Here is a 14,596-nt window from a genome sequence, read left to right as displayed (position 1 = left end):
CATTTTGTCCCAGTCGCCCCCCATTTCCCCCCAGTCCCTCCCAGTCCCCCCAGTTCAGGGCCAGGGTCTCCAGACCCAGCCCCCACCCAGTGCCGCCATCTTGGCCTCAGGGACATCAACGGGGACGGGAGCAAGGCCTTGACCTTGACCTTGACCATGACCTTGACTGGGGTGACCCCTGGGGCCATGGCCAAGACCTCGATGGTCATCGTGGCCACCACCAGGGACAGGCCCAAGGCCTTGACCATGACTGGGGTCACCCCTGGTGAGAAGACAAAGACCATGGCCAAGACCCTGATGGTCATCATGGCCACCACTGCAGACAGGACCCAGGCCAAGACCTTGACCATGACTGGGGTGACCACTGGGACCATGGCCATGACTGGGGTGACCCCTGGGGCCATGGCCATGACTGGGGTGACCACTGGGACCATGGCCATGACTGGGGTCACCATTGGGACCTTGACCATGACTGGGGTGACCCCTGGGGCCATGGCCATGACTGGGGTCACCATTGGGACCTTGACCATGACTGGGGTGACCCCTGGGGCCATGACCATGACTGGGGTCACCATTGGGACCTTGACCATGACTGGGGTGACCCCTGGGGCCATGACCATGACTGGGGTCACCATTGGGACCTTGACCATGACTGGGGTGACCACTGGGGCCATGACCAAGACCACAACGATCATTGTGGTCACCACTGTGGACAGGACCAAGGCCTTGACCATGACCAAGGCGATGACCAGGGACAGGACTGGGGTCACCACTGGTCACTCGGTCAAGGCCATGGTTGGGGTCACCATTGAGGACACGACCAAGACCATGACTGGACACAAGACCAAGACCAAGACCAAGGCCAAGGCCATGGTTGGGGTCACCACTGGGGACATGACCAAGACCAAGACCAAGACCATGGCTGGACACAAGACCAAGACCAAGGCCATGACCAAGACCAAGGCCATGACCAAGACCAAGGCCATGGCTGGGGTCACCACTGGGGACATGGCCAAGGCCGTGACCATGACCTGGCCCATGACTGCGGTGACCACTGGGGACAAAAGCAAGACCTTGACCAAGACCAAGACCTTGACCACAACTGTGGTCACCACTGAGACCATGACCAAGACCGGTGACACCACCCAGGACGTGACTGATGTCACCCCTGGTCACGTGACCAAGGCCATGCCCAGGGTCACCACCAAGGCCATGAGTGGACACTTGACCGGAGTCATCAGTGATGAAATGACCAAGGCCATGCCCACGGCCAGGAGTGGACTCACCACCAAGGCCAGGAGTGGACTCACCACCAAGGCCAGGAGTGGACACACGACCAAGGCCAGGAGTGGACTCACCACCAAGGCCAGGAGTGGACACACGACCAAGGCCAGGAGTGGACACACGACCAAGGCCAGGAGTGGACTCACCAGCAAGGCCAGGAGTGGACACACCAGCAAGGCCAGGAGTGGACTCACCAGCAAGGCCAGGAGTGGACACACGACCAAGGCCAGGAGTGGACACACCACCAAGGCCAGGAGTGGACTCACCAGCAAGGCCAGGAGTGGACACACGACCAAGGCCACCCCTGGGGACACGACTGAGGCCATCATTGGGGTCACCACCAAGGCCAGGAGCGGACACATGACCAAGGCCATCACTGGGGACACCATCAAAGCCATGACCAGTGACACCACCAAGGCCACGAGTGGACACATGACCAAGGCCACCCCTGGGGTCACCACCAAGACCACGAGTGGACACACCACCAAGGCCATCATCGGGGTCACCACCTGGTCCATCATCGGGGTCACCACCAAGCCCACGACCGCGGCCGCCATCGGTGCCACCGCCCATCCCCCGTCCACCCGCGTGCCCGCGGTGACCGGAAGCCCCGGAATCGCTCCCGAGGCGCTTCTGGGTTGGGCCGGCGGCGCCGGCGGGGCCGGTGACGCCGCTCAGGAAGTGCCGGGCTCGGGCCAGGCAGGCCTGGTAGCCACTGCGGAAATGGCGCTGCAGCTCCTCCTCCTCCTCCTCCTCCTCCTCGTCCTGGTCGTGGTGGCCCCGTGGCTCTGCCGGGGACGGGGAACGCCGGGAATGCCGGGAATGCCGGGAATGCCGGGAATGCCGGGAATCCGGGCAGGGGAAACTGAGGCACGGAGCTGGGCGGGGCTGGGCCCGCAGGAACTGCAGCGCCCTCTGCAGGATCTCGGCCTTCTCCACCCGGGGGTTCAGCAGCCGCTGCGGGGGAGGGGACTCGCGTCACGACAGGAGCCGCAGCGTCGCGATAGAGGCCCAACAATGTCGCGATAGAGCCCCGATAGTGTCACGATAGAGCCCCGATAGTGTCGCGATAGAGCCCTGATAGTGTCGCGATAGAGCCCCGATAGTGTCGCGATAGAGCCCCGATAGTGTCGCGATAGAGCCCCGATAGTGTCGTGATAGAGCCCTGATAGTGTCGTGATAGAGCCCTGATAGTGTTGCGATAGAGCCCCGATAGAGCTCCCAGTAATGTCCCAATAATGTCGCGATAGAGCCCTGATAGTGTCGCGATAGAGCCCTGATAGTGTCGCGATAGAGCCCTGATAGTGTCGCGATAGAGCCCCGATAGTGTCGCGATAGAGCCCCGATAGTGTCGCGATAGAGCCCTGATAGTGTCGTGATAGAGCCCCGATAGTGTCGCGATAGAGCCCCGATAGTGTCGCGATAGAGCCTTGATAGTGTCGTGATAGAGCCCCGATAGTGTCGTGATAGAGCCCCGATAGTGTTGCGATAGAGCCCCGATAGAGCTCCCAGTAATGTCCCAATAATGTCGCGATAGAGCCCCGATAGTGTCGCGATAGAGCCCTGATAGTGTCGTGATAGAGCCCCGATAGTGTCGCGATAGAGGCCCAACAATGTCGCAATAGAGCCCCGATAGTGTCGCGATAGAGCCCCGATAGTGTCGCGATAGTGTCGCGATGGAGCCCCGATAGTGTCGTGATAAAGCCCCGATAGTGTCGCGATAGAGGCCCAACAATGTCGCGATAGAGCCCCGATAGTGTCGCGACAGAGCCCTGCAGTGTCCCAATAATGTTGCGATAGAGCCCCAGTTATGTCGCGATAGAGCTGCGATAGTGGCCCGATAGAGAGACGCTGTTGCGATAGTGTCGCGGTAAAGCCCCAATAGAGCTCCCAGCAATGTCGCGATAGTGTCGCGATAGTGTCGTGATAGAGCCCTGATAGTGTCGTGATAGAGCCCCGATAGTGTCGCGATAGAGCCCCGATAGAGCCCCGATAGTGTCGCGATAGAGCCGCAGCAGAGCCGCAGCGGAGCCACGAGAGTCGTGACAGAGCTGCAGCACCGTCGCGATAGTCACGATATCGTCACCACGTTGTCACGATATCGTCGCGATAGCGGCGCCATCGTCGCGATATCACCGCGGTATCGGCGCTATCACAGCGAGAATCGCCATATCGCCGCCATGTCGCCGCCATGTCGTCACGATAGCCACGATATCGCCACGATCCCGTCGCGATAGCCACGCTATCGTGGCGACAATCACGATATCGTCACGATACTGTCACAGTAGCGATGCTCCCATCGCGCTATCGTGGCGATAATCGCGATATCGCCGTGATATCGCCGCGGTTCTGTCGCGATAGCGGCCGCTCCCGTCGGGATACGGCCTCCCCATCGCGACAGCGTCGCGATATCGCCACGACAGCCCCAGTACCGCCGTCACACCGCTACGATACTGTCGCGATAGCCTCGCTCCTATCGCGATATATCCCCACCTCTATCGCGATATATCCCCACCTCTATCGCGATATATCCCCACCTCTATCGCAATATATCCCCACCTCTATCGCGATATGGCCGCTCCCGTGGCGATCCCGTCGCAATCTGGCTGCCCCTACTGCGGCAGTGCCGCCCCTATCGCAATATCTCACCACCCCGTCGCGATAGTGACACCCCTATCGCGATATCTCCCCCTCCCTGTCGCGATATCTCCCGTCCCTATCGCGATATCTCACCACCCCTATCGCGATATCTCCCGCCCCTATCGCGATATCTCCCCGTCCCTATCGCGATATTTCCCGTTCCTATCGCGATATCTCCCGTCCCTATCGCGATATCTCCCCGTTCCTATCGCGATATCTCCCGTCCCTATCGCGATATCTCCCGTCCCTATCGCGATATCTCCCCTCCCTATCGCGATATCTCCCCGTCCCTATCGCGATATCTCCCCACCCCTATCGCGATATCTCCCGTCCCTATCGCGATAGTTCCCGCCCCTATCGCGATATCTCCCCCTCCCTATCGCGATATCTCCCGTCCCTATCGCGATATCTCCCCTCCCTATCGCGATATCTCCCGCCCCTATCGCGATATCTCCCGTCCCTATCGCGATATCTCCCGCCCCTATCGCGATATCTCCCCGTCCCTATCGCGATATCTCCCGTCCCTATCGCGATATCTCCCGCCCCTATCGCGATATCTCCCCTCCCTATCGCGATATCTCCCCTCCCTATCGCGATATCTCCCGCCCCTATCGCGATATCTCCCCTCCCTATCGCGATATCTCCCGCCCCTATCGCGATATCTCCCGTCCCTATCGCGATATCTCCCGCCCCTATCGCGATATCTCCCCGTCCCTATCGCGATATCTCCCGCCCCTATCGCGATATCTCCCCGTCCCTATCGCGATATCTCCCCATCCCTATCGCGATATCGCCCCGTCCCTATCGCGATATCTCCCCTCCCTATCGCGATATCTCCCCTCCCTATCGCGATATCGCCCCGTCCCTATCGCGATATCTCCCACCCCTATCGCGATATCTCCCCCCATCGCGATATCTCCCCTCCCTATCGCGATATCTCCCCTCCCTATCGCGATATCTCCCCTCCCTATCGCGATATCTCCCCGTCCCTATCGCGATATCTCCCCTCCCTATCGCGATATCTCCCCTCCCTATCGCGATATCTCCCCTCCCTATCGCGATATCTCCCGTCCCTATCGCGATATCTCCCCTCCCTATCGCGATATTTCCCGTCCCTATCGCGATATCTCCCCTCCCTATCGCGATATCTCCCCTCCCTATCGCGATATCTCCCCTCCCTATCGCGATATCTCCCCGTCCCTATCGCGATATCTCCCCTCCCTATCGCGATATCTCCCCTCCCTATCGCGATATCTCCCCTCCCTATCGCGATATCTCCCCTCCCTATCGCGATATCTCCCCGTCCCTATCGCGATATCTCCCGTCCCTATCGCGATATCTCCCGTCCCTATCGCGATATCTCCCGCCCCATCGCGATATCTCCCCTCCCTATCGCGATATCTCCCCGTCCCTATCGCGATATTTCCCGCCCCTATCGCGATATCTCCCCTCCCTATCGCGATATCTCCCGTCCCTATCGCGATATCTCCCGTCCCTATCGCGATATCTCCCGTCCCTATCGCGATATCTCCCCTCCCTATCGCGATATCCCCCGTCCCTATCGCGATATCTCCCCTCCCTATCGCGATATCTCCCGTCCCTATCGCGATATCTCCCCGCCCCTATCGCGATATCTCCCGTCCCTATCGCGATATCTCCCGTCCCTATCGCGATATCTCCAGTTCCTATCGCGATATCTCCCCGTCCCTATCGCGATATCTCCCCTCCCTATCGCGATATCTCCCCGTCCCTATCGCGATATCTCCCCTCCCTATCGCGATATTTCCCGTCCCTATCGCGATATCTCCCCCTCCCTATCGCGATATCTCCCCGTCCCTATCGCGATATCTCCCGTCCCTATCGCGATATCTCCCCGTCCCTATCGCGATATCTCCCGTCCCTATCGCGATATCTCCCGCCCCTATCGCGATATCTCCCCTCCCTATCGCGATATCTCCCGTCCCTATCGCGATATCTCCCCTCCCTATCGCGATATCTCACCACCCCTATCGCGATATCTCCCCTCCCTATCGCGATATCTCCCCTCCCTATCGCGATATCTCCCGCCCCTATCGCGATATCTCCCGTCCCTATCGCGATATCTCCCCGTCCCTATCGCGATATCTCCCCTCCCTATCGCGATATCTCCCCGTCCCTATCGCGATATCTCCCGCCCCTATCGCGATATCTCCCGCCCCTATCGCGATATCTCCAGTCCCTATCGCGATATCTCCCCTCCCTATCGCGATATCTCCCCTCCCTATCGCGATATCTCCCCGTCCCTATCGCGATATCGCCCCGTCCCTATCGCGATATCTCCCGCCCCTATCGCGATATCTCCCCTCCCTATCGCGATATCTCCCGTCCCTATCGCGATATCTCCCGTCCCTATCGCGATATCTCCCGTCCCTATCGCGATATCTCCCCGTCCCTATCGCGATATCTCCCCTCCCTATCGCGATATCTCCCGTCCCTATCGCGATATCTCCCCGTCCCTATCGCGATATCTCCCCTCCCTATCGCGATATCTCCCCTCCCTATCGCGATATCTCCCCTCCCTATCGCGATATCTCCCCTCCCTATCGCGATATCTCCCCTCCCTGTCGCGATATCTCCCCCTCCCTATCGCGATATCTCCCCTCCCTATCGCGATATCTCCCCTCCCTATCGTGATATCTCCCGCCCCTATCGCGATATCTCCCGCCCCTATCGCGATATCTCCCCCTCCCTATCGCGATATCTCCCCTCCCTATCGCGATAGGGCCCCACCTGCTCCCCGGTGGCCTCCAGCAGGAGGCGCCGCAGCCGCTCCAGGCCCCGGTTCAGGCGCTGCCGACGGAGCCGCTCCCGCAGGGCCTGGGGGGAACTGGGATGGACTGGGGGGGACTGGGGGGGGCTGGGAGGGACTGGGATGGACTGGGAGGGGACTGGGAGGGGACTGGGGGGACTGGGGGGGGACTGGGAGGGACTGGGAGGGACTGGGGGGGAACTGGGAGGGACTGGGGGGGACTGGGAGGGACTGGGATGGACTGGGAGGGGACTGGGAGGGGACTGGGGGGACTGGGGGGGGACTGGGAGGGACTGGGAGGGACTGGGATGGACTGGGAGGGACTGGGAGGGGATTGGGGGGGGACTGGGAGGGAACTGGGGGGGACTGGGATGGACTGGGAGGGACTGGGAGGGGACTGGGATGGACTGGGGGGGGACTGGGAGGGACTGGGAGGGACTGGGAGGGACTGGGAGGGGACTGGGGGGGGACTGGGAGGGAACTGGGAGGGGACTCGGGGGGACTGGGAGGGACTGGGAGGGGACTCGGGGGGACTGGGAGGGACTGGGATGGACTGGGAGGGGACTGGGAGGGGACTGGGGGGACTGGGGGGGGACTGGGAGGGACTGGGAGGGACTGGGATGGACTGGGAGGGGACTGGGAGGGGACTGGGGGGACTGGGGGGGGACTGGGAGGGACTGGGGGGGGACTGGGAGGGAACTGGGAGGGGACTCGGGGGGACTGGGAGGGACTGGGAGGGGACTCGGGGGGACTGGGAGGGGACTGGGGGGACTGGGGGGGACTGGGAGGGACTGGGAGGGACTGGGATGGACTGGGAGGGGACTGGGAGGGGACTGGGGGGACTGGGGGGGGACTGGGAGGGACTGGGGGGGGACTGGGGGGGGACTGGGAGGGGACTGGGAGGGACTGGGAGGGACTGGGAGGGAACTGGGAGGGGACTGGGGGGACTGGGGGGGACTGGGAGGGACTGGGGGGGACTGGGATGGACTGGGAGGGACTGGGGGGACTGGGGGGGGACTGGGGGGGACTGGGAGGGGACTGGGAGGGACTGGGGGGGACTGGGAGGGGACTGGGAGGGACTGGGAGGGGACTCGGGGGGACTGGGAGGGACTGGGAGGGGACTGGGGGGGGAATGGGAGGGAACTGGGGGGGACTGGGGGGGGGCCGGGGGGGACTGGGGGGGGACTGGGAGGGACTGGGATGGACTGGGGGGGGACTGGGAGGGGACTGGGATGGACTGGGAGGAACTGGGAGGGAACTGGGATGGACTGGGAAGGACCGCGGTGAACTGGGGGGGAACTTGGGGGGACTGGGAGGGGATTGGGGGAACTGGGATGGACTGGGAGAGACTGGGAGACACTGGGATGGACTGGGAGGGAACTAGGGGGGAACTGGGGGGGAACTGGGAGGGACTGGGAGGGAATTGGGAGGCAACTGGGAGGGACTGGGAGGGAACTGGGATGGACTGGGAGGGAACTGGGGGGGAACTGGGATGGACTGGGAGGGAACTGGGATGGCCTGGGAGAGACTGGGTGGAACTGGGAGGGACTAGGAGGGGACTGGGAGGGAACTGGGAGGGAACTGGGATGGACTGGGAGGGACTAGGAGGGAACTGGGAGGGACTAGGAGGGAACTGGGAGGGACTGGGATGGACTGGGAGAGACTGGGGGGGACTGGGAGGGGATTGGGGGGGATTGGGAGGGACTGGGATGGATTGGGGGGAACTGGGAGGGTTTGGAGGGGATGGGAGGGACTGGGACAAACTGGGGCAAACTGGGACAAACTGGGACAAACTGGGACAAACTGGGGAGCGGGGGGATTGGAATGGACTGGGACAAACTGGGAGGGACTGGGAGGGGATTGGGGAGGACTGCAAGGGACTGGATCAAACTGGGACAGACTGGGATGGACTGGGAGTACTGGGGATACTGGGGGAACTGGGAGGGGGCACTGGGAACACTGGGGGTTACTGGGAGGAATCTGGGGGTTACTGGGAGCACTGGGAGGTTACTGGGAGGATACTGGGGGTTACTGGGAGCACTGGGAGGTTACTGGGAGGATACTGGGGGTTACTGGGAGGATACTGGGAGGTTACTGGGAGCACTGGGGCAAACTGGGGGTTACTGGGAGCACTGGAAGGTTACTGGGAAGGTATTGGGGGTTACTGGGAGGGGTCACTGGGGGATTACTGGGAGCACTGGGGGTTACTGGGAGGGGGCACTGGGGGATTACTGGGAGCACTGGGGGATTACTGGGAGGGGGCACTGGGAGCACTGGAGAGCACTGGGAGGTTACTGGGGGTTACTGGGAGGGTATTGGGGGCTACTGGGAGGGGGCACTGGGGGTTACTGGGAGGTCACTGGGGGCTACTGGGAGCACTGGAGGGTCCCGGGGGTTACTGGGAGGGTACTGGGAGTTACTGGGGGTTACTGGGAGTTACTGTGAGGTTACTGGGGGTTACTGGGAGTTACTGGAGGTTACTGGGGGTTACTGGGGGGCTCCGTTACCTTCCTGGGGGCGGGGTCGGTGCTGCTGCTCATGGCGGAACTGGGCCAGACTGGGCGGAACTGGGCGGAACTGGGCGGAACTGGGAGGGGGGCGGGGCTCGGCCCGGCCTTTGTGGGAGGGGGGAGGAGGCGGGGCCGGAACTGGGAGCACTGGGAGTACTGGGGGAGGGGGGATGGGAGGGCACTGGGAGCACTGGGGGAGGGGGGATGGGAGCACTGGGGGTGACTGGGAGCACTGGGGGGTTACTGGGAGAGCACTGGGGGTGACTGGGAGAGCACTGGAGTGTTACTGGGAGCACTGGGGGTGACTGGGAGCACTGGTGTGTTACTGGGAGCACTGGGGGTGACTGGGGGCACTGGGGGTGACTGGGAGAGCACTGGTGTGTTACTGGGAGCACTGGGGGTGACTGGGAGAGCACTGGAGTGTTACTGGGAGCACTGGGGGTGACTGGGAGAGCACTGGTGTGTTACTGGGAGCACTGGGGGTGACTGGGAGCACTGGTGTGTTACTGGGAGCACTGGTGTGTTACTGGGAGCACCGGGGGTGACTGGGAGCACTGGGGGGTTACTGGGAGCACTGGGGGTGACTGGGAGAGCACTGGGGGGTTACTGGGAGCACTGGAGTGTTACTGGGAGCACTGGAGTGTTACTGGGAGCACTGGGGGGTTACTGGGAGCACTGGGGGTGACTGGAAGAGCACTGGGGGGTTACTGGGAGCACTGGGGGTGACTGGAAGAGCACTGGAGTGTTACTGGGAGCACTGGGGGTGACTGGGAGAGTACTGGAGTGTTACTGGGAGCACTGGGGGTGACTGGGAGCACTGGGGGTGACTGGGAGAGCACTGGGGGATTACTGGGAGCACTGGGGGTGACTGGGAGGATACTGGGGGCGGGGAAGGGACTGGGAGCACTGGGGGAGGGGGTGGGAGGGCACTGGGTGCACTGGGGGTGACTGGAAGAGCACTGGTGTGTTACTGGGAGCACTGGGGGTGACTGGGAGAGCACTGGAGTGTTACTGGGAGCACTGGGGGTGACTGGGAGAGCACTGGGGGATTACTGGGAGCACTGGTGTGTTACTGGGAGCACTGGTGTGTTACTGGGAGCACTGGGGGTGACTGGGAGAGCACTGGGGGATTACTGGGAGCACTGGTGTGTTACTGGGAGCACTGGTGTGTTACTGGGAGCACTGGGGGTGACTGGAAGAGCACTGGGGGGTTACTGGGAGCACTGGGGGTGACTGGAAGAGCACTGGGGGGTTACTGGGAACACTGGGGGTGACTGGGAGCACTGGTGTGTTACTGGGAGCACTGGGGGTGACTGGGAGCACTGGGGGTGACTGGAAGAGCACTGGTGTGTTACTGGGAGCACTGGGGGTGACTGGAAGAGCACTGGGGGGTTACTGGGAGCACTGGGGGGTTACTGGGAGCACTGGGGGTGACTGGGAGAGCACTGGGGGGTTACTGGGAACACTGGGGGTGACTGGGAGAGCACTGGGGGGTTACTGGGAGCACTGGAGTGTTACTGGGAGCACTGGAGTGTTACTGGGAGCACTGGGGGGTTACTGGGAGCACTGGGGGTGACTGGAAGAGCACTGGGGGGTTACTGGGAGCACTGGGGGTGACTGGAAGAGCACTGGAGTGTTACTGGGAGCACTGGGGGTGACTGGGAGAGTACTGGAGTGTTACTGGGAGCACTGGGGGTGACTGGGAGCACTGGGGGTGACTGGGAGAGCACTGGGGGATTACTGGGAGCACTGGTGTGTTACTGGGAGCACTGGGGGTGACTGGGAGGATACTGGGGGCGGGGAAGGGACTGGGAGCACTGGGGGAGGGGGTGGGAGGGCACTGGGTGCACTGGGGGTGACTGGAAGAGCACTGGTGTGTTACTGGGAGCACTGGGGGTGACTGGGAGAGCACTGGAGTGTTACTGGGAGCACTGGGGGTGACTGGGAGAGCACTGGGGGATTACTGGGAGCACTGGTGTGTTACTGGGAGCACTGGTGTGTTACTGGGAGCACTGGGGGTGACTGGAAGAGCACTGGGGGGTTACTGGGAGCACTGGGGGTGACTGGAAGAGCACTGGGGGGTTACTGGGAACACTGGGGGTGACTGGGAGCACTGGTGTGTTACTGGGAGCACTGGGGGTGACTGGGAGCACTGGGGGTGACTGGAAGAGCACTGGTGTGTTACTGGGAGCACTGGGGGTGACTGGAAGAGCACTGGGGGGTTACTGGGAGCACTGGGGGGTTACTGGGAGCACTGGGGGTGACTGGGAGAGCACTGGGGGGTTACTGGGAACACTGGGGGTGACTGGAAGAGCACTGGGGGGTTACTGGGAGCACTGGGGGTGACTGGAAGAGCACTGGAGTGTTACTGGGAGCACTGGGGGTGACTGGGAGAGTACTGGAGTGTTACTGGGAGCACTGGGGGTGACTGGGAGCACTGGGGGTGACTGGGAGAGCACTGGGGGATTACTGGGAGCACTGGTGTGTTACTGGGAGCACTGGGGGTGACTGGGAGCACTGGTGTGTTACTGGGAGCACTGGGGGTGACTGGGAGGATACTGGGGGCGGGGAAGGGACTGGGAGCACTGGGGGAGGGGGTGGGAGGGCACTGGGAGCACTGGGGGTGACTGGGAGAGCACTGGAGTGTTACTGGGAGCACTGGGGGTGACTGGGAGAGCACTGGAGTGTTACTGGGAGCACTGGGGGTGACTGGAAGAGCACTGGTGTGTTACTGGGAGCACTGGGGGTGACTGGGAGAGCACTGGGGGATTACTGGGAGCACTGGTGTGTTACTGGGAGCACTGGTGTGTTACTGGGAGCACTGGGGGTGACTGGAAGAGCACTGGGGGGTTACTGGGAGCACTGGTGTGTTACTGGGAGCACTGGGGGTGACTGGGAGCACTGGGGGTGACTGGAAGAGCACTGGTGTGTTACTGGGAGCACTGGGGGTGACTGGAAGAGCACTGGGGGGTTACTGGGAGCACTGGGGGTGACTGGGAGAGTACTGGAGTGTTACTGGGAGCACTGGGGGTGACTGGGAGCACTGGGGGGTTACTGGGAACACTGGGGGTGACTGGAAGAGCACTGGGGGGTTACTGGGAACACTGGGGGTGACTGGAAGAGCACTGGGGGGTTACTGGGAGCACTGGGGGTGACTGGAAGAGCACTGGGGGGTTACTGGGAACACTGGGGGTGACTGGGAGCACTGGTGTGTTACTGGGAGCACTGGGGGTGACTGGGAGGATACTGGGGGCGGGGAAGGGACTGGGAGCACTGGGGGAGGGGGTGGGAGGGCACTGGGAGCACTGGGGGTGACTGGGAGAGCACTGGAGTGTTACTGGGAGCACTGGGGGTGACTGGGAGCACTGGGGGGTTACTGGGAGCACTGGGGGTGACTGGGAGAGCACTGGGGGATTACTGGGAGCACTGGTGTGTTACTGGGAGCACTGGTGTGTTACTGGGAGCACTGGGGGTGACTGGAAGAGCACTGGGGGGTTACTGGGAGCACTGGTGTGTTACTGGGAGCACTGGGGGGTTACTGGGAGCACTGGGGGTGACTGGGAGAGTACTGGAGTGTTACTGGGAGCACTGGGGGTGACTGGGAGCACTGGGGGGTTACTGGGAACACTGGGGGTGACTGGGGGCACTGGGGGTGACTGGGAGAGCACTGGTGTGTTACTGGGAGCACTGGGGGTGACTGGGAGAGCACTGGAGTGTTACTGGGAGCACTGGGGGTGACTGGGAGAGCACTGGTGTGTTACTGGGAGCACTGGGGGTGACTGGGAGCACTGGTGTGTTACTGGGAGCACTGGTGTGTTACTGGGAGCACCGGGGGTGACTGGGAGCACTGGGGGGTTACTGGGAGCACTGGGGGTGACTGGGAGAGCACTGGGGGGTTACTGGGAGCACTGGGGGTGACTGGAAGAGCACTGGAGTGTTACTGGGAGCACTGGGGGTGACTGGGAGAGTACTGGAGTGTTACTGGGAGCACTGGGGGTGACTGGGAGCACTGGGGGTGACTGGGAGAGCACTGGGGGATTACTGGGAGCACTGGTGTGTTACTGGGAGCACTGGGGGTGACTGGGAGCACTGGTGTGTTACTGGGAGCACTGGGGGTGACTGGGAGGATACTGGGGGCGGGGAAGGGACTGGGAGCACTGGGGGAGGGGGTGGGAGGGCACTGGGTGCACTGGGGGTGACTGGAAGAGCACTGGTGTGTTACTGGGAGCACTGGGGGTGACTGGGAGAGCACTGGGGGGTTACTGGGAGCACTGGGGGTGACTGGGAGAGCACTGGGGGGTTACTGGGAGCACTGGGGGTGACTGGAAGAGCACTGGAGGGTTACTGGGAGCACTGGGGGTGACTGGAAGAGCACTGGAGTGTTACTGGGAGCACTGGGGGTGACTGGGAGAGTACTGGAGTGTTACTGGGAGCACTGGGGGTGACTGGGAGCACTGGGGGTGACTGGGAGAGCACTGGGGGATTACTGGGAGCACTGGTGTGTTACTGGGAGCACTGGGGGTGACTGGGAGGATACTGGGGGCGGGGAAGGGACTGGGAGCACTGGGGGAGGGGGTGGGAGGGCACTGGGTGCACTGGGGGTGACTGGAAGAGCACTGGTGTGTTACTGGGAGCACTGGGGGTGACTGGGAGAGCACTGGAGTGTTACTGGGAGCACTGGGGGTGACTGGGAGAGCACTGGGGGATTACTGGGAGCACTGGTGTGTTACTGGGAGCACTGGTGTGTTACTGGGAGCACTGGGGGTGACTGGAAGAGCACTGGGGGGTTACTGGGAGCACTGGGGGTGACTGGAAGAGCACTGGGGGGTTACTGGGAACACTGGGGGTGACTGGGAGCACTGGTGTGTTACTGGGAGCACTGGGGGTGACTGGGAGCACTGGGGGTGACTGGAAGAGCACTGGTGTGTTACTGGGAGCACTGGGGGTGACTGGAAGAGCACTGGGGGGTTACTGGGAGCACTGGGGGGTTACTGGGAGCACTGGGGGTGACTGGGAGAGCACTGGGGGGTTACTGGGAACACTGGGGGTGACTGGAAGAGCACTGGGGGGTTACTGGGAGCACTGGGGGTGACTGGAAGAGCACTGGAGTGTTACTGGGAGCACTGGGGGTGACTGGGAGAGTACTGGAGTGTTACTGGGAGCACTGGGGGTGACTGGGAGCACTGGGGGTGACTGGGAGAGCACTGGGGGATTACTGGGAGCACTGGTGTGTTACTGGGAGCACTGGGGGTGACTGGGAGCACTGGTGTGTTACTGGGAGCACTGGGGGTGACTGGGAGGATACTGGGGGCGGGGAAGGGACTGGGAGCACTGGGGGAGGGGGTGGGAGGGCACTGGGAGCACTGGGGGTGAC

The 14,596-nt window shown here is 62.3% G+C and overlaps 1 protein-coding gene across 1 annotated transcript; it reads left to right on the top strand.

Moving 5' to 3' along the window:
- Positions 1 to 186: 186 nt before the first annotated feature.
- On the top strand, positions 187 to 1,684 carry LOC138100829 (putative per-hexamer repeat protein 5). The gene is made up of 2 exons (XM_068998690.1): positions 187 to 1,629; positions 1,679 to 1,684. Exons 1-2 carry the CDS (start codon positions 187 to 189, stop codon positions 1,682 to 1,684), a joined length of 1,449 nt encoding a protein of 482 aa, XP_068854791.1.
- The last annotated feature ends 12,912 nt before the right edge of the window (positions 1,685 to 14,596 follow it).

This window comes from Aphelocoma coerulescens, unplaced genomic scaffold (assembly GCF_041296385.1).
Source record: "Aphelocoma coerulescens isolate FSJ_1873_10779 unplaced genomic scaffold, UR_Acoe_1.0 HiC_scaffold_146, whole genome shotgun sequence".
NCBI lineage: Eukaryota > Metazoa > Chordata > Aves > Passeriformes > Corvidae > Aphelocoma > Aphelocoma coerulescens.
The sequence above is the reverse complement of the archived record's forward strand: the minus strand, read 5'-3'. Positions and strand labels throughout refer to the sequence as shown.